This window comes from Betta splendens, chromosome 3 (assembly GCF_900634795.4).
Source record: "Betta splendens chromosome 3, fBetSpl5.4, whole genome shotgun sequence".
NCBI classification, from domain to species: domain Eukaryota; kingdom Metazoa; phylum Chordata; class Actinopteri; order Anabantiformes; family Osphronemidae; genus Betta; species Betta splendens.
Window position 1 is genome coordinate 19,240,901 of NC_040883.2, and position 17,727 is coordinate 19,258,627.

The following is a 17,727-nucleotide window of genomic DNA, read 5'->3' on the forward strand; positions in this document are numbered from 1 at the left end:
TAGTCACAAATGAAAGGATTTTAACCCAGATGAGGATAGTTTTTTTTACATGCTACCGACTACTGTGTTGGCCTTGGCTAGGGGTGGCGTTCAAACACTAATGTGGTGTAAACAAGTGTTTAATTACTGAATGCATATCAAACATATGTACTGTAACAAACATCTTTTGTTAAACTTACAGTACAGTAAAAAGTATTTTTTACACACATGAAATGTTGCAGGGCACGATTTATGACAAGGCATAAAACATAGACATACTGTAGCTGGTTATTGTGCAGTCCTTCAATGTTGCAGTCACAAACACAAATTCTAAGAATGCAGAACATATTCTAAAAACAAATCCTACTAAAACCTGAGTTTTACATTAAAGCAACACTGTTTCAAGTATGAACTTGTTACCACTACATGAGCGCAACAGTGTGAAATGTAGCTACAACAAACATGGTTCGGCTTGAACATGGGTCTGAAATGTTCAGAAAATGCCTGTGTGCCAATAAAACAGATAAATAATTGAGGTGAAAAATTCATCTGACACAACATTGTCTTGTAAGTAGTTATTTGATGGTGCACAAAAAAACTATTTCAGGCAGAAAACATTGGGATTACACTTACACTTGTTACAGGTGGATACACTTTGTTACAGTACAAAAACGATATTTAAAAAAACAACCTTTTGGCTTGACTTTATACAAAACAGTTTCTCTATCATGTACAGTACTCTCTCACGTTCACTTTTTTCAAACAGCACTTGCTTAGTTGTAATGTGACAACACCGAAGGTTTTCCAGTCATGTGTTTTGTAGATAGTGTGACTGTCAAAAGCAAAATACAATCATTTAGCCAGATCAGTGTTCAACCTGAATCTGTCACGTTTGAATGTCTTCCAGCACAAAAAACAACAAAATGTAAAAAAAACAAAAAAACATTTCAGGTGCTAATATCTGCTTATGGAATGCTTTCCACTCAGTTGCAGTCATCTCATAAATCTGACAGTAACAACACATAATCACATTTTTGAATAAAACCCATAAACATAACTGTAACTCAGCACTTTCTACCACTCAGTAGTCTGTTAGTCTCATTGTCTGGCTTGCATAAACTAAATGTGACAGTCTGTAACAGATGCAGTCATTTGGAAAACATTTATTGCATTGTAAAAAATGATGTAGTGAGACGTTCACTGTCAGTACCTGAACAAACTTTCCCAATCATGAGAGCAGAGCATCCATCCTAAAATTCTGTTCACAGCAAAATGTTTCAACATTCGGACATCTGAAGATGAAAAATTCTACAGTGTGTACAAAATGAAGAGATAACTCCAAAGACTGATAAATTAGGGCGGAAATGTGCTTATAATAAGGCAAAAAACACACTAAAATAAAGATATGCAAATTACAAATTATTGCAATAACTAGAAACAACCTTAATTAAAGTGATGATTTATGCCACACTAAACAGAGAGTAATGTGTTTGGTTGCCAGTGAAAAAGTCTTTATCGTCTACTGCTTGGTTTGTTTTAGTTTCTCTATGTGGTGGCAGAGTTTGAGCGCTGGTCCCAGCTTCAGCCCCATGTACTTCATAATGACGTCACTGCGCAGCAGCATCAGAGCCTTGCCGTCGATCTCCTGCAGAGAGAAGAAGAAACACTTCTTCTCTGAGTAATTTAGTGAATGTGGAGAAATTCTGACTCTTCTTGAGTGTGGAGCCTAAAAATTTGGATGGAGTTCAGCAGCAGAAAATAAATACCTGTGCTATTGTCTGGTGAACATAGAACAGTTATTATAATACCGTAAATACTTACATGTTTCCTGAACAGTTCGACATGAGGGCCGAGAGTTTGGGGATCAGCATCTTGGACAAATCGTATGACATCATCAACAGACCAGGAAGAAGCGTCATTTAATGAACCCTCCTTGTCTTGTTTCACATGGTCTGGGCCTGTTGTTGAGCTGGCAGCTGTAGTTAAAGAAAAATCACACTACCTCAATCAAATTTTCTGCCATCTGCTATTTTTCCTTGTTAGCACTACAGTTAGATGTCAACCTGGTCACATTATTGAAATCTCAAAAAATTAAGTTTCACATTAGCATAATAAAAAAGAAAAAGCAGGCAGTTTAAGTCATCTTGAAGGGAAATAACTGAAATAATATATTTTAGTACTGAGAGCAGCATTTGTTTTGTAACTACAAAGTTAAACATGTCAGACAGTCATAATTTGAGTCTGCATGATTCACATTTTGTAAATTTCTCAAACCTTCCAGCCAGGAGCTTTTACACTGTAATGATTAGACCCTCGAGACTGTGTGTGTATTTACCCTCCACTCGTCTGTGTGTGCACATGGGGCCTAGTTCAGTCGGGTTGGAGCTGACGCATCGTAGAGGTGGAGGTGTGTGAGTGTGCCCCGGGTAATATTGTCGTTCTTTCTTTGTTGCTCTGTAATCTGTCGCAGCATTAAGGGAGCGGGCGCTGGGAGCGGAGTCCTTCATGGAATCGTCATTGGACAGGTTGTTTTCAGCGTGGGTCACTGGTTCTGTTATAAAGGAGAGACTCATAAGCTGCTGCAGTTTGCTGAACCACACACACAAACACACACACACACCCACACCCACAGTTGCACTGGAATGTAAGTGACTTGGGAAGACTCAGGAGATTTTGATTAAAGTAATTAAAGCACAGATGTCACTTTACAGATGTAATTAATGCAACATAAAACTGATTAGCTATTTATTGATTTTTTGATTTTCTCATGGGCTTGGTGAACATCTTAAACCTACAATAAATCAAAATGCTCAAAATGCTCTGTCACTCAAAAGTCATCAAATGACCTGATCTTGTGGAGAGACCTGAATGTGTGACCCTGTCATCACACAGAGCACAAAGGTGCTGAGGTGCCAAACACCTTTCCCTCCCTTCACAGCTGTTCTAGCACTTTCACGCACCTGACTTGGTCCTGTTGTAGAAGCGTGTGTTGTTGCTGTAGGGGCTGAACGGCTGCGAGCTGAACAGGCAGTCGCTCTCTAGGTGTTGGCACATGTTCTCCAGGAAGCGCAGCACAGAGGACGCGCTGGAGGCCGAGGGCAGCTTCACGTAGCGGATGCCGTGCTCTGATCGAACTGGAAGGTAAAATACCAACGGTTCTGACTCTGAGTGCTGCACATGTGCAACCATCCAAATGCACACACACTGTGTGCATTTACAGATAAAGAAAAACAGCAGATGGTTTAGGGTTTGCCCCCTCCCTTCGTGAGCACAAGCCCACATTTTCACCCCGTCCCACAGTGTACTGCACCCTCCCACCCAAGCCAAGCCTGCACAAATCTACAGATTAAACCCCCACCTCGCCACCAACCCTCATCCACTGCCGTTCCAATCTGGGCCCCCAAGGGAGACCCAATCCCAGAATCCCAAACCAGGTTAGACGCACATGTCACTTCTGATTACAGGAACTGTGCTCACATCAGCTGCTGCCATGGGCACTGTCTTTTATTCCTCCTCTCATTCTTCTTACTCACACACATACACAAGCAACAATCATTACCCATGAGTGTCTGCTTAAACGAATTCCACCTGGCTGATGGCGTGCCCAGACTGCATGACTGTAGGAATCCATTAGAATTTATCAGACGCAGCCTTTTCCAAATGGGCTTTTGGAGGGATAGATATATGCTGATTCTAAGGCTTCCCGAAAGTTATTTGAGAGGACATGTCTGTGGTGTAGCTGTGTACCTGTTAAAGTTACAGTTACTTTTGTTAAAAAACAGGGTAAACAGGGAAATTAGCAACGCTGATCTGTCATAACATTGTATGTTAATTAAAACTCCTTACTTTATTTGTACAATCACTGGGGTGTGACAGAAAGTTCAGCTTGAGCTAGTGACCAGGTTGGCAGGAAAAATTACATAGACACTTTGTGAAATACCCATAAACTGCACAGAATATAACCCAGCGACTGGTGATGCTTAGCATCCAACGCATTTACCTCTAATGACTTCTCCTCCTGTGTGGGATTGGCTCTGTAGGAATGACAGCAGCACAGAGGGCTGGTACGTACAGTCCACACAGGCCTGAACAGACTGCTGAAGAACCGCATTGACCGGAGCCGGACCAAAGTGATCTGGGAGCTGCTGCACTAGTTTTCGGTCAATATGAGGCCCATAGTCACCGTGTTTATTCACATAAACGCACACTGTAGAGACAAATTCAGCAGGAAGTATAAGCAGATCTAGCCTCTTTTACTAATATTTTACAAAAGATACTGTAGCAGGTTGGTGAACTGGTGGCTGCACTCAGGTTTACCTGTGCAAACTACATTTGAGCTGCTGCTGTGGTTGTTGTCGGCTGAGACATGACTGGAGCTCAGTCGTGTCTCTGGAGACGAAGCTGTAACTGATGCTGCCCCCAGAGACTGCACCAGCTGTGGCTTCTTCTAGTGCAAAGGCAAACAAATCCGATCTCATTAACGCTTTGTGACCTACTGTACAAGGGTTTCAGTTACAGTAATCATTCAAAGTTTCAAATGTGCTTCAAATGTTTCAAATAACATCTACAGATTAGTCCTACTCCTGTAATACCACACCTTGTTCTTGGGCTTGGGTCCTCTCTTCTTGTGTGATCTGGGGGCCAGTTGAGCCTCGGAGCCAGTTCTGGCAGGACTTTGTGATGCTCCATTTACTGCAGCGGCTGCTGCTGCCTCTGCCGCAGCCTTCAACAAAGCAATAGTCTGAGATTTGGGACGTCGACCTCGCACGCCCTTCCGAACAGGGAGGGGCGGCAAGGGGTTGGGCAGCCGGTATGAGGTCTGCATGGAGGAGTTGGACGAAGATCGGCGAGTTGAGAGGGAGGTGGAGGTGGCAGAAAGAGGGGCTAGGAGCGCACCAGGCAGGGTAACTGCAAGAAATAAGTAAATAAATGGGTAAATTAATAAATAATGTTGAAAGTGAATACATTAGTTTTTTTTCTGGTACTTAACTACACCCAGTATTACAAAACAGCAATATGACAAGACAAACCATGGCAAATAAAATTCTGCTAAACAATATGTCGCTTATAGGCACATACGCATAACATCTGTCTTCAAACATCAGAAGGCTCTTAGTTTGTGACCTAGTTTAGGCAAAAAGGAAAAAAATATTGGGGGGAATTTGGTAACTGTGTGGCCATGTTTGTTTGGATTCCTCTCAAACTAAAAGGCTGCTTTGTGTTAGGCCCCTCCCAACACTGAAATCGGAGTCAAAAGTCACATGCCCCCAAAGACCTGCTAAACAATTCATCAGCGTTTCTGTGGTAAATACGATTTAATCTCCTTTTATTCATAGTTTATTTCTAGAACTAAGCATGATTTAAAAACATCATAACATGGTTTGAAAAGGTTTTTACCATAAACACCAATATGCTGGTGTTTATAGGATATATGAAGTTTAGATATTATTAGAATTAGTAGTGTGTTTTGGTTGAACCACTGGTAGCAGTGAAAAATTGATTGAAAAGAGTCTCATAGTCTCTGTATCACACTGATAAACCAGCCTGCCGTTGGCCAATTAAAGCATATCATTACATTCATTATGTAATTATCATATCCAAAGACTAAATGCAGTTGGAGCAACTGTGCATGTCCCCCAATACTCTGTCTAGTATCAAAATTGTTTAAAATAAACACAACAACTGATTAGAAGCCACATTCAGAGCTTGTTGAGGGCAGAAGAAGTACAGCACCATCTGAGGATATGAGTTCAAATATGTTAGTCACTGTGTTTCAATCAGGCTAACAGAAAAAGAAGAATCAAGGGAAGGAAGGAAAAGTGAAAGATGACCATCTCCTGTTTCAACAGCCCGAGCCTGAGAGTGCATGTGAGGACTCTCAGGGGATGGGGGCTTTCATTAGATCGTCCTTAACTGAGGCAATATGCAGCGACTATGGAAGGTGTATGGTGTCCTCCGAGGGACACCCTCAAAGCTGCTTAATTGAGAATCGAGTGAGAGTGGGCAAAGAAGACCGCAGCGTATGTTTCAGTGGTAAGGGCTCATTCACTCGCCAACTGTGAGGTACAGCGACACCAACACACGGGGCAACAAAAACCCAAACAAAACCCAAACAAGACAGATCTTTGTGCAGGTTCCTAATCACTAGCAGCACATTTTAATTGTAATTTTAGGAAATTTCAGTTGGGGGCCTGTTTTGATCTCTCCCCGATTAAAAAAAAAAAAAAGAGTACCTAATCCATTCACTTCAACTGACAGTCACCACCGCTGCGTGTACCATTTCTACACTAGTGATTAATGCCCTATCTAGCATATATTGGTTTATCATCACATTTTTATATAATACTAATCACCTCCAAATTTCAAAGTGAATCTGCTTATAAAGTAATTTCCTTCCACATGGTCTGACAGCATCATATATAGTCTCTTCCAGCTTGTTGAAGCTCTTTACCGACATAATGTAATGTTTATGAGTGAAATATTCAAAACGGGAAAGCTTTGTCTGCAGCACACAGTGAGACGAGAATATTCTAAATGTCTTCTGTATCATTTTATGAAAATCAAAACAGAGTATGATATGCTGCATGTTTAAAGTATATAGAAACTTTTAATTTCATATTTTATAGTTTTGTTAACAACTTAAAATGATAACTGTCGCCTAACTAGTGTTGTTTTAATATGAATGAAATCCGTAGCATCCGCTTCGTAGGTTTTTGCTAGATCTCCTTTCTTCCAGTCATTTTCTAAGTCTTGCTTTTTTGCATTTGGGATGAAATCTTTTTTTTTTCATAAGTATACACAAAAAGTCATTGCTGGCATGTATACGATGCAGCAAAACAGAAACATACGGTACTGATCATGTCTATGTATATAGTTCCAGCCCGACCCGCTGACCTGTGTAAGTCAGAGCCAGGGGGGAAATGCACGTGTGTGGACCTTGAGTGTGTGTTTGTGTACGTGCACGCATGAGAAGTGTGTCTGCTGTCGGAGCAGTGGGGGAGGGCTTCAATAGAGCTGCCTCTCTCATCTAATTACAACTGCCCCCCACCACACACACACACACACACACACACACACACACACACACACACACACACACACACACACACACACACACACACACACACACACACACACACACACACACACACACACACACACACACAAAGCGAATTAGTTGCACATTGGTTGACTGTATAAACAGAGACCGAGGGGGGGAAGTTACTGAAGAAGCTTCAAGCCACGAAGTATAAAGGTAACACTATTTTTTCCGAATTCACCAGTAAAAAAGAAGTGCAGTAAATACATGTCTTATCCGCTAAAACTTTCCAGACTCTTTGTTGAAGACATTTCAGAAACAAATGATCAGAGACACAAATGCAACTACAGCCAACGTTACACTCAAATCTTTAGACTTTAGACAGCAGCTTCTTTCAATGAATCTGAGTAAACACAAGTCATTGACGTTAAACAAAGAAACTAGCAGCTGTAATCATTTACAACCAATGAGTGTGTGCCCCACATGAGTCACAACAGCAAACTTTCATCTGAACACCAGATTTGTCTTCTGCATTCTTTATGTTTAATCCAGTGCAAAGGAAAGGAAGGGCATTTTAGGCAATAACCCTGATTGCTTTCTAGGGACAACAAGGCAAGTGACACATTTCCAATCGCACTGCTTCCTGAATCTGACTGCACATTGCCTGAATCTGTGCAGTAAGTACAGTAAGTACTTGGTATCTTTTATTTAAGATAAGAAAAGCCTTTATTAGTCCCACAGCGGGGAAATTACTTTGAGATATTTTGATTCATACTACTTTGAGATATCTCAGAGAAAACAAACCATATCTGGTAAACATGGATACATACGTTTTTCCTGAAAATAAAGACAATTTGCACATAATTGTCACATACTATTTATATTAGTACATTTGAGCTTTCTACATCTCATGGACAAGTTTAAAATGTAAATCTTCTAAATCAATGTGGTATTCAGGTTGTGCAAATCCTTAAGTTTTCATTTCTAAAAGCAAACAACTGGGGAGACATTAAACTTACCAGGAAATCCCCACCAAAAAGCAGAAGTTCTCTGGCTGTTGTAGTAGTAGTAGCAGTAGTGTTAGTAGTGAGACTGATCACTGCGCCGGTAACAATACAAACACAGTTGCTTCCTGGTTCCCTCTGTAAAACAACTCTTTGTCTTTCAGCTGGTGCCGGATAGTTTCCTTCCCTGTCAGAATTTTCTTTTTCTTCTTGACTTTGTCTAAAAGTCCGTCTTCGTCAAGACTTTATTGTCTATTTTCTGCTTGTCTGTTAGCTGCGTTCCCTCCCTTTCGCTCCCCAATCTTCACTCCCAGCAGTAGTCCACAACAAAGCCCATGCGGCTGCTTCTGCTGCTGGCTGAAGCTTCAGCACAGCTTCCCTCCCAATGAATGGGGGGGGGGGGGGCTGAGATTTGCATAGGCGCTGGGGAGGGGTGGAGGAAAGCAGTAGTGACTGAGTGGGCGTGATGGGAGGGGAGGGAGTCTTTTATTCATGTTATCTACAGGTCATATCACCAGTCTGCATCAGTCACCTGCTTCTCCATTAGCCTATTATGGGGGATGAGGCTCTAACAGCGGGAGGGAGAAGGGGAGAGGACGGGGTAAAAGGTTAAACTGAGTCAGAAGTGAGTGAAAAGGGGCAAACGTCTGAAGCTAGTCCACATGTAGGCAAGCTTTTGCTCACACACTCAATCAGATATGACTGATTATTTCACACTTACTGAATTCACATTTATTCTTTAAAGTTTCCCAAAATTATTGATTAAATAAAGGTGAGAATCTCAACTTTATTTAAAAGGCAACAAATAGCATTAACTACTGTATACTGTACATTCTATAGTGTATATATTTCTGACATAAATACGTAGGCAGAATTGTTTCTAAACACCTTGTGCTTTTGTACATTAATCAAGTATTTAGGAAATTTTGTTTACAATGTGACTGTGTTTAAAACACAAAACAAATGATGTGTTAAAAAAGATGTTTTAATATAAAAAACTATTATCAAACAAAGCAAAATTACCATGAAAACACAGACATTGTGGATTCATGTATTATTCAGAAAGCTCTATCCTGTATTTTGACCCAGTTTGCTGCCAACAGCCAAAGACAAAGGCATATCAGAGCAGATGTAAAAAAAAATAGGCACATAAAAATTTGCATTATGATGAAGTCTTGCTTTTGCAAACAGGGAAACAGTTTGAGGCCCTGTTGTCAGTATTCTCCAAAGCAGGGTCACATCAGGACAACTTTCATCAAAGCTAATTGTAAATGTTAAACGTAACACTAATTAAAAAGTCTTGCTCTTTCTCTGGTGCACAGCTAATTTTCAGCTCATTAACACATCAACCAAGCCCTGCTTACTGACTTACACCGTTACAATATCTCTCTAGTGATTTACTTTACCTTTTTGTTCCCTGCAACACGCGCACGCTCATGATGTGATTAACTATTGCTAACATCTTGGGATAGATGCTGGAACGTATCTAACTTAGTTAGAAATTATTTTACAACTTTGAGGAAACCGTTCAAACAGGAAAGATCTCCCTCAGTACAGCACTTGAAAAGGTTGTGGGATCTATTTTATGTGAAGATGGATAAAACTAATTGTTACAAATTACTTTTGTATTGCACAGCAGTTTCTTTTTAATTTATTTTACTGCAAATTATAACTGTAATGATGAATGTTTACTCCCTCATGTAATTTAATAAACAAATAGTTGTAACAGTTGAAGTCATCTCACCAAGCAGGATGTGACTCTAGCCACTGACGTTACACACCTCGTTATGGCAGCTCACTGGATCCTGATTGGTTCTTGTGGCAGTGTCTTGAATTTGTACGTGAGGCAGGTGATAGTGTCGTTGTCTTGTATATATTAGTAAACACTATGTGGAGCATGTAAACCAAAATGTCTGAACATCTGACGAGGAAACTAAACAGACAAAACTTCAACATTAAGCTCCAGCATGAGAGTAAATCATACAGAAACGTACTCCTGCAGCCACTGAGTGTACAGTATTTACCATATAATTACATCCTGACTAATAGCTAATAGTTCAGCGCTGCCTTACACTTACAGCAATAATATCAACCAAAGCTCTAATTTCCACAGACACACACCAAGAACGTTTGGTCTATAGGTAATGATCAGAGGTTTGTCAGAGGGTCTGTGGTACGATCAGGAGTGTCAAAACGCTCTGAAGGAAGTGGCTTAATGTTTCTGTTATTTAAAGAGCACTCAGACAAATTAGTACATGTAAATAACTATATAACCTATTATTAAACCCTGTTGTTATTACTTACGTATTTTTAAACCACGTATTCACAAGCATTTAAGAGATACGTGCATTTGAATAACTGCTAGAAAGGTTATGCTTTTTTCTGTTATATAGTTGGAAAAATTACTTGGATAAAGTGACAGTCTTACGAGGTTTGTGACAAAGTGATGAGCCACAAGCAATGCATGTAAAGACTGAAGATTTGGTGGACACTCCTTTGCCTCTTTTTGCAGTAAATCTATTAACTTGATACCAGTTAACCTAGTAGTTTGAAATAATACAGAACAACATCAATCTGCTAATTTGTTTCAATGTCTTTGGAGTCTGCTGCAGTCATCAGACACTAAATGTGTGATTTATTTAGAAGTAGAATTAGGTTAATTGGTTGATGCGTGAAGTTGATTTGCTTTCATGGGAAAAATCATCACTGACTTTGTTATATTAGATGAAATATAAACACAATATTATTTACAGGGTTATCAAAATTTTGCTTGTTTGTCACATCTATCAAAGGAGCAAGGCGTAGCCAAGAATTGCCTAAGCCACCCTGCAATAGCACAACAGCCTGTAGTTAAGTAAGGAACATTAACTGGAATCTGTTTAATCAACATTAAAGACTCAGGGTGGAGGGTGGGTGATGTGGGTCAACAACAAAGCCAGCAAACTCACACAGAGTAGAGGAAAAAACATACACAAAACCTTTCAGCATTCCCACGCTGACTTCTTCATTCATCTTCCTCATGTATCAGATTATTAACTGGGCAACAAATCAAAGACAAGATTCCACTGATGTATTGGTAATGTTCCCTACATTAAAAAGGAACACAAATATCTCGTCTAAAACTGTAAAATCTATTTAAAGACAAAAACGTCCCTGACTGATGCACTCAGGCTGAAGGGCCATGTAATAATCATCAAGGTTCAGTCAAAGCCATCCATCCATCCATCCATCCATCCATCCATCCATCCATCCATCCAATTTCTACTTTTTTTTTCTTATTCGCGGGGTCGCGGGTGGTGCTGGAGCCGAACCCAGCTGAGAGGCAGGGTGCACCCTGGACAGGTCACCAGTCCACCACTGGGCGACACACAGACAGACAACTCACACCTACAGGCAATTCAGAGTGACCAATCAACCTCATGCATGTTTCTGGACCGTGGGAGGAAGCCGGAGAACCTAAAGAGAACATGCAAACTTCACACAGAAAGGCACCCTCAAACAGTGGTACCCACTGCACCGCCGTGCAGCCCTCAGTCAAAGTCTGCGTTAACAAACTCAGCAGATTTTGTGCTTGTGCTGACCTCTAGTGGTGAGATTTAAACGTCATCCTTCCAACAACAGTAGCACAACTAACCAAACAATATAAACAAACGTTCTATTGCTTTAATATCGTATATCCACAACTATGTCTCTGCATGTCCACACAAAGCATGGAACGACACCAAGCAACAAGGAGACAGTGATCACCGCAGCACTTACAGAAGTTTCCAGGCGGCTGTAAGCTGTGCTTCGTCAGGGCACACCAGCCAACGGGGAAGATGTCTCTGGAGTCAAAGGGGCACCAGTAATCAAAGGCGCCTCTCCAGCCATCAAACATGACGAAAATCTCCTGACCTCTGACCTCGCCCACGGTGGCTGGACAAATCAGGTAGGGGTTCTTCCTGTCCACTGCCTCCAGTTTCATACCAGGCTGAAAAAAGTTTTTAGCAGGACTGGCTGGTTCCTAAGCAAACAAATATTGGTAAGAGTAAAGAAACAGTGCACATGTACAAATACGTCCATATTTTAGTTGTTCTATAGGTTTGGAAATATCAGGGAAAAATGCATGAGTGATTGGCCTCTCAATTGTTACTACCTTCTTAAAAGCAGAGGCAGGAGCCATCTCTGCTCCACTCAGTGTCCGCAGGAGGAACATGGGCCAAGAGGAGGCGTTCATTCTAAAACCTGGACAGGGAAAAAAGAAAAGTCCACGCGTTGGAGTGTGCAAGTAGCTCAAAAGCTCTGTATGTCACCAGAAACTTAATTCCTATTAATTAAATGTCCTGTGAACATTTCAACACACTGGACATGAAATGACCACAAGCAGTTTGTACAAAATTACACAGTTTAAACACAAAGTACAGAATAACTCAAAAGCTTAATGTTTTCACAGACTTTGAGCGGAGGAGGTCACAGGGTCACACATGCACACATCTTACCAAGCGGCGGCTGCAGCATGTCTCCGCTCCTTTCGCAGGTTCCTATGGGTTGGATGTCCAGTGAGTCAACAAGCCGCCAGAAATCATTAGTATTGTCGCTTCCATCCAGGCGCAGGCGTAGCCGAGTTCCCATCATGCCCATTACCGTCGCAATGCACACCGAGTTGGAGTTGCGCGGGTCCCGTGCCTCGAGCTTCATACCAACTTTGAAATCATTTGAGGGGGGAACTCTGGACTGCACAAGGACAAAGACACAACAACTATTCAAGGATATTGTGATGATGTCTAACATTGCTGGATTCCTTTTTATAAAAGCTCAAAACCAATGTCTTGTTCTTTTCTCAGTTCTTGCAGACTTTTGCAGCCTGTTTGTGCTTCTCAGCTCATCTGTTCTCAGCCATGACAGAAACTTAAAACCACTCACAAATACAAACTTGGTATTATTATGTTATCACTATTTAAAAGGCTAAACCCTTTTGGCCATTTTAATGTGCTCTGTGACACAGCGGGATAAATCTGCATCAGGCTGTGGCACTAACACCCATCCAGGTAATGTTGGTTTTGACGTTTTCTAAAACCAAATATACCAAAAGACTGATTCTTTTCTTAAGCAACACCCACACAACAGAACATTCTACACTGCTGCAGGATGCAAGAGAACAATAAATAAGATCAAAAATATGAGAGCATTTAAAGAACCGATATAGTTAGAGTCTATGCATAAATCAGCCACCTGTTTGAAGGAAGAAGGCGAAGCTGCAGTGGATGATGTTTCTCTCAGATAATCTTCCCAACTGAATGGTTCTAGTAACAGCACATAAGAAACAAATTACTGGTTAGAGTCCAGGGCAGTTTCAGAGAAAGAACCAGATCTGAACACATGCTGCATATGTTTGTATATATAGAAATGATGGTGAAAATCTGGAAAACAAGGTCATCAAAGTCATCACTAAACTATATTGTTCTGATCACTAGTAATGTAGGCTCTAACCTGACTCAGGAATATGTCAAAAGTTTCAGATTAGAGACAACAATGAAAGATCAGCAGCAAAGAAAAACAAGCTGCGGATCAAAGTTTCCAACCGTTAGATTTGTCGAGAGCAGAACCGACTGTGATGCCTCCTCGCCTCTCCTTCTTCTCTTCTTTTTGATCTGGAATCAAAACAGTGATTAAACCACTCATCAGAATGTGTCGGCTATGCAGACTGTAATTACTGTGACAATCAAGGCATAAAACCTGCGACTGTAATAGCACGGAAGAAAAAAGAGGAACTTTGGATGCGTGTCTAACATTTCAATCACCAGCGATTCAAACGCTGTGGCAGGAAACGTCGGTGACCTTTTTGACCTTTGTACGCGTTTGTTTTGAAATCGATCCAATAATGACAGCTTACCTCTGTGTGGTGTTCGGCCCATGGCAACCAGAGGTAAGCGCACTGCTGCAAAGGGGGCGGGTCCGACAGGCCGGTACCTATACAAACACTAGAGAGAAGGCCCACATTAGAACCACCGACCACATTCAGTGATACACTTACAATGTTACTTCACCTTCAACACACACAAAACACATTCAGAGTCATTTTAATTGAATCCCATGTGCATGGCCTGACTGTCTGTGATATTTAAGAACACCAAATACATTAATCCACAGCTGACACCAGTTACCAGCACACAGCTGTTTGTGGAGCTACATATACTGTAGGATTGCAGTGTTGCAATCTGTGAGAAGGCATCAACAGATGGCGATCTTGATCTTGTTACAATTTGTTGACAGCAAGAAACAGAGAATTCCATTAATTCTTAAATTCATAAAGTCACTATCAAAGGCAACATTTATTATGAAGTCAGTTTCCTGAAATTAGAATTTGTTCTGAGAAGTAATATTTTTTGAATGTAGTATCACAGTCCTGAAAAAAAAACATTGCAAATTATGTGGGATTAGGGGAAAAAACAAATAATATATTAAATTACTGTAAGTAATAGATAACGTGGTGATGACCTATGTGTACATCATACATCATACTCCTAATGACAAAAGGTGTTAAGTGTGGTTATTTCTTATGTCCATAAGATCTGGACGGGTCTAAATGATTTGCTCCTGCAGAACTATAAGAATAAATCATTACCCTGCACTTTATGCTGAGGATCAGGCACAAACAGCCGCATTACGTGTACAAAAGCTATTAAACACATAGTTCCACTGGCTTCAGAGTCTGTCCAAAGTGAAAACTCAAAATAAAGCAGACATAAATTCCAAGGTTGCAGAGCTTAAAAAAGTGATGTATTCCAATTTAAATGGAGAGATTCAAAGGTTAAAACCATTCCAGGAGAAGGACAATGCCTTGTTTAGTGACTGCATCTTGTTTCTGCAGCGTCCTGTGTGTCCCTCATTCTGAGGAGCCTGCTGTCTCTGCAGTGAATCCCATTGAGTCAGAAGGAGCCATAAAGATTCCAAGCTGCCATAAAAAGACATTAAGACGTGTGGGATGTGGGACGTCTGCTGGCCGACATGAAAAGGATTCCAGCCCTGCTGCTCTCTCAGCTTGAGGCTGCTTCCGTGTTTGCACTGGTCTGTCTGCCTCGCTTAGGAGGGTCAGACAACCCCCCCCCCCCCCCCCCCCCACAGACCAGGAAGCACTTACTTTTTACAGCCTCCATTTCCATCAAGACAGCCACTGATCTGGGATTAGCGTAAACCTCGTGAACCTGAGCAGTGAGTAGTGCTGAAAGATGACCTGAGGAGTGGCGTCAGGTGAAGCTGTAACTTTACCTTGACATTAGAAGCTAGCGAAAGTGTTTTACTCTCAAAAATAAGATGGGCTGAACTTTATATTTTGCTCATCAAAGTTTTGTTATAACAATTCAAGAGCATCATACTGCAGAAATATAAACTGAATGATGAAACCTTTTACTGCTCTGTTATTACATTACATTGCATTTGGGATTAGAATCAATTTCATGATGCTGCAACAGGTCATTGAGTAAATAATTAGTAAAAGATCAAAGGATCTTGTGTAGCTAATAAAGCCCCTATAAATGATAGACTTATGTGACTATCAGTCCAAAAACCCAAAATAACTTATTAAGCAGTAAGAAATACAGCAAATATTTACATTCATTAAAATACTATGTATTATGTATGCAATACATCACTTGTATCATTGCACCTAACTATAGTTTCTGCACAGTCAACACATTATTTATAGGTTGTAGAAAAATCATCAGGCTGTGTGTTTTCACTAGTTTAGGTGAAGTTTTATCATTTAGTATTATTTTATCTTGAGCAGTTATTTTAAAGAAATTGTAGGTATTTACCCTGGGTTCATTCCACTTTCATAGCAAATTTGTAAAGTTACTTGAGAGATACAGTAAATTATTAACAAATGAAAAAAAGAGTAGTGACTTTCTGAAAACATCACAACTGTGATTAAACTAACATCTGACGGTTAAAATGACATTTGTTGTTTTAAATAGCAAAAATTTAAGTTTTGACTAATTTTTAATAACAAAATAGAAAAAGCAGAAGATCAAGACGTTTGAGAAGCTTGCCCACTACGCTCAGATATGTGCATATAAATTGTTGGTAAAATAACTTTATGTGGGTTTATTATGCAGCACGCCTTTTATTACAGGAGAAATTGTTTACTCAACAATAACGACATTGATTTTCACATTCAGATTAAACCTATGTATCTCCCGTTTCCTGTGTTAAACACAGTTCTGAGACTAGTGAGGGAAAGGAATCGCGTTACTGCTGCCGTGGGGATGAGGGGTGCGAGCCCCTGCAGGGCGTCACCTCGAGATGGACTAACTTAGAATACCCACTGATCAACGTTTCTCCACCAGAGCTGCTTGGTTGATGCTAACACTTCATATGAGACCGATCCAACCTGTGCGTGGCCAGACAGCAGAGGAGGAGAGCTGCACTTCTCTTTAAATCTGCAGGGTTCAAAGCTGGGAGAAGGTAGAATGAATGAAGCAAATGGGTCAAAATGCATGGGAAGAAAAGTGTGTGACGCATTTTCATTTGATTTATGGCCACATTTTGTGGGCGGGACAGTCCCATTAAGCTAAACTACGCTAACCTCGTCTTGCAGCACCGGGCTGCGGGATCTCGGTTACAAGGAGCTAATCGTCAGTGGGGATCCAGCGAACAGACAGCAACGGGGAAATCTGCAGCGTTCACTGTGGCTACTGTACGCACCAAGCCCCGTGTTTGCACTGAATACAGTATAAACACGCGACGCTCGCCACCGATGCGGGACGAACCGCAGGAAACGCGCGGCGCGTCAGGTCGCAGCACGCGACGCAAACTGGAGAGAAACCCGAAATGTGCAGCAGATGAGAGTAAAAATGAGACATGAGCCATACCAACCGTGCGCCCTGGGTGTTTGGGTGGGAGATCCCTCACTTTCTATCAGATGCGAGCCGCCATATTCGCTGCAGCTACGCGCATGTCCACCGCGCAGTCCTGTAATTCATATTTTTCCACGGAGAGTAAAAAACGAGGGGGGTAGAGGAGAAAATCATTAATTAGTCTCATTACAACACATATTGCTTCAGGTTGTGGTGTAATAATAAACTTCACGTCAAGTGGAAACGAAAACATGAACGTCTTGGTGGCAGCTTCCTGTTTTTAATGGAGAATGTGATGAGAAACGGCGATGAAATAAACCTGCAGACTCAGAACGAGAAAGAAAACAATATTATAGCAGAAATCAAATAAGTCAATAAAATAAACTGAACAATGTCAAAATCATTCGCTGGGCTGTACTACAAAATGTGTAAGAAAACTGATTGTGTTGAAAGAAGCACCAACACCCCTAAAATGACAACAATGGTTTAGTGTCATCAACCATTTTAATAAATAGTATTAAAAGTACACAATAAAGACAAATGTTAAAGCCTTTTATTTTTTTACATTACATACATACACACATTTCGACAGTCAGACATTTTTATCTTGTTTCTTGTGTTTGATGCAATATTGTTATATATATTGCAGTTGTATTACTTTATTACGTACAGTAACTCATCTGCTAATTTGATGCCCCCATGTCTAAAACTATCTACATACCCAAGTGTTTCTTCTTTTCAATAGTGGATCTGACATTGAAAAAACATCTACAACTAACTAATTGAACTATATCTTTCAGATCTCAAATTCAAATAAAAATTAGGACATATTGAATTTAGTTTTTACGGTTATTTGATAATGATTCTTCTT

The 17,727-nt window shown here is 40.6% G+C and overlaps 1 protein-coding gene across 6 annotated transcripts; it reads right to left on the reverse strand.

Annotated features, from left to right (window-relative positions):
- Positions 1–103: 103 nt before the first annotated feature.
- scml2 (Scm polycomb group protein like 2) lies at positions 104–17,151 on the reverse strand. 6 transcript variants are annotated; one of them, XM_029143618.3, is made up of 14 exons: positions 16,876–17,151; positions 13,895–13,982; positions 13,584–13,652; positions 13,234–13,304; positions 12,501–12,735; positions 12,158–12,246; positions 11,782–12,025; positions 4,577–4,887; positions 4,297–4,426; positions 3,980–4,186; positions 2,940–3,113; positions 2,315–2,530; positions 1,801–1,955; positions 104–1,624 (listed from the first exon to the last, which is right to left on the reverse strand). In XM_029143618.3, exons 2-14 carry the CDS (start codon positions 13,914–13,916, stop codon positions 1,499–1,501), a joined length of 2,049 nt encoding a protein of 682 aa, XP_028999451.1. In that variant the 5' UTR covers positions 13,917–13,982; positions 16,876–17,151; the 3' UTR covers positions 104–1,498. The 6 variants fall into 6 exon arrangements, with proteins under 6 accessions (XP_028999451.1, XP_055363213.1, XP_055363214.1 ...); XM_055507238.1 differs by having other exon boundaries at positions 16,872–17,151; XM_055507239.1 differs by having other exon boundaries at positions 13,895–16,454; positions 16,872–17,151.
- Positions 17,152–17,727: the final 576 nt, after the last annotated feature.

What these genes read in the sequence shown, in the direction of transcription:
- scml2 (XM_029143618.3), bottom strand. Translation starts at nt 13,916, where the DNA reads ATGGGCCGAACACCACACAGAG. An exon ending in TGCTCTCGACAAATCTAACG is followed by an intron (nt 13,305 to 13,583) that starts GTTGGAAACTTT and finishes TGCTGTTACTAG; the next exon opens with AACCATTCAGTTGGGAAGAT. An exon ending in GACCCAAGCCCAAGAACAAG is followed by an intron (nt 4,427 to 4,576) that starts GTGTGGTATTAC and finishes CCTTTGCACTAG; the next exon opens with AAGAAGCCACAGCTGGTGCA.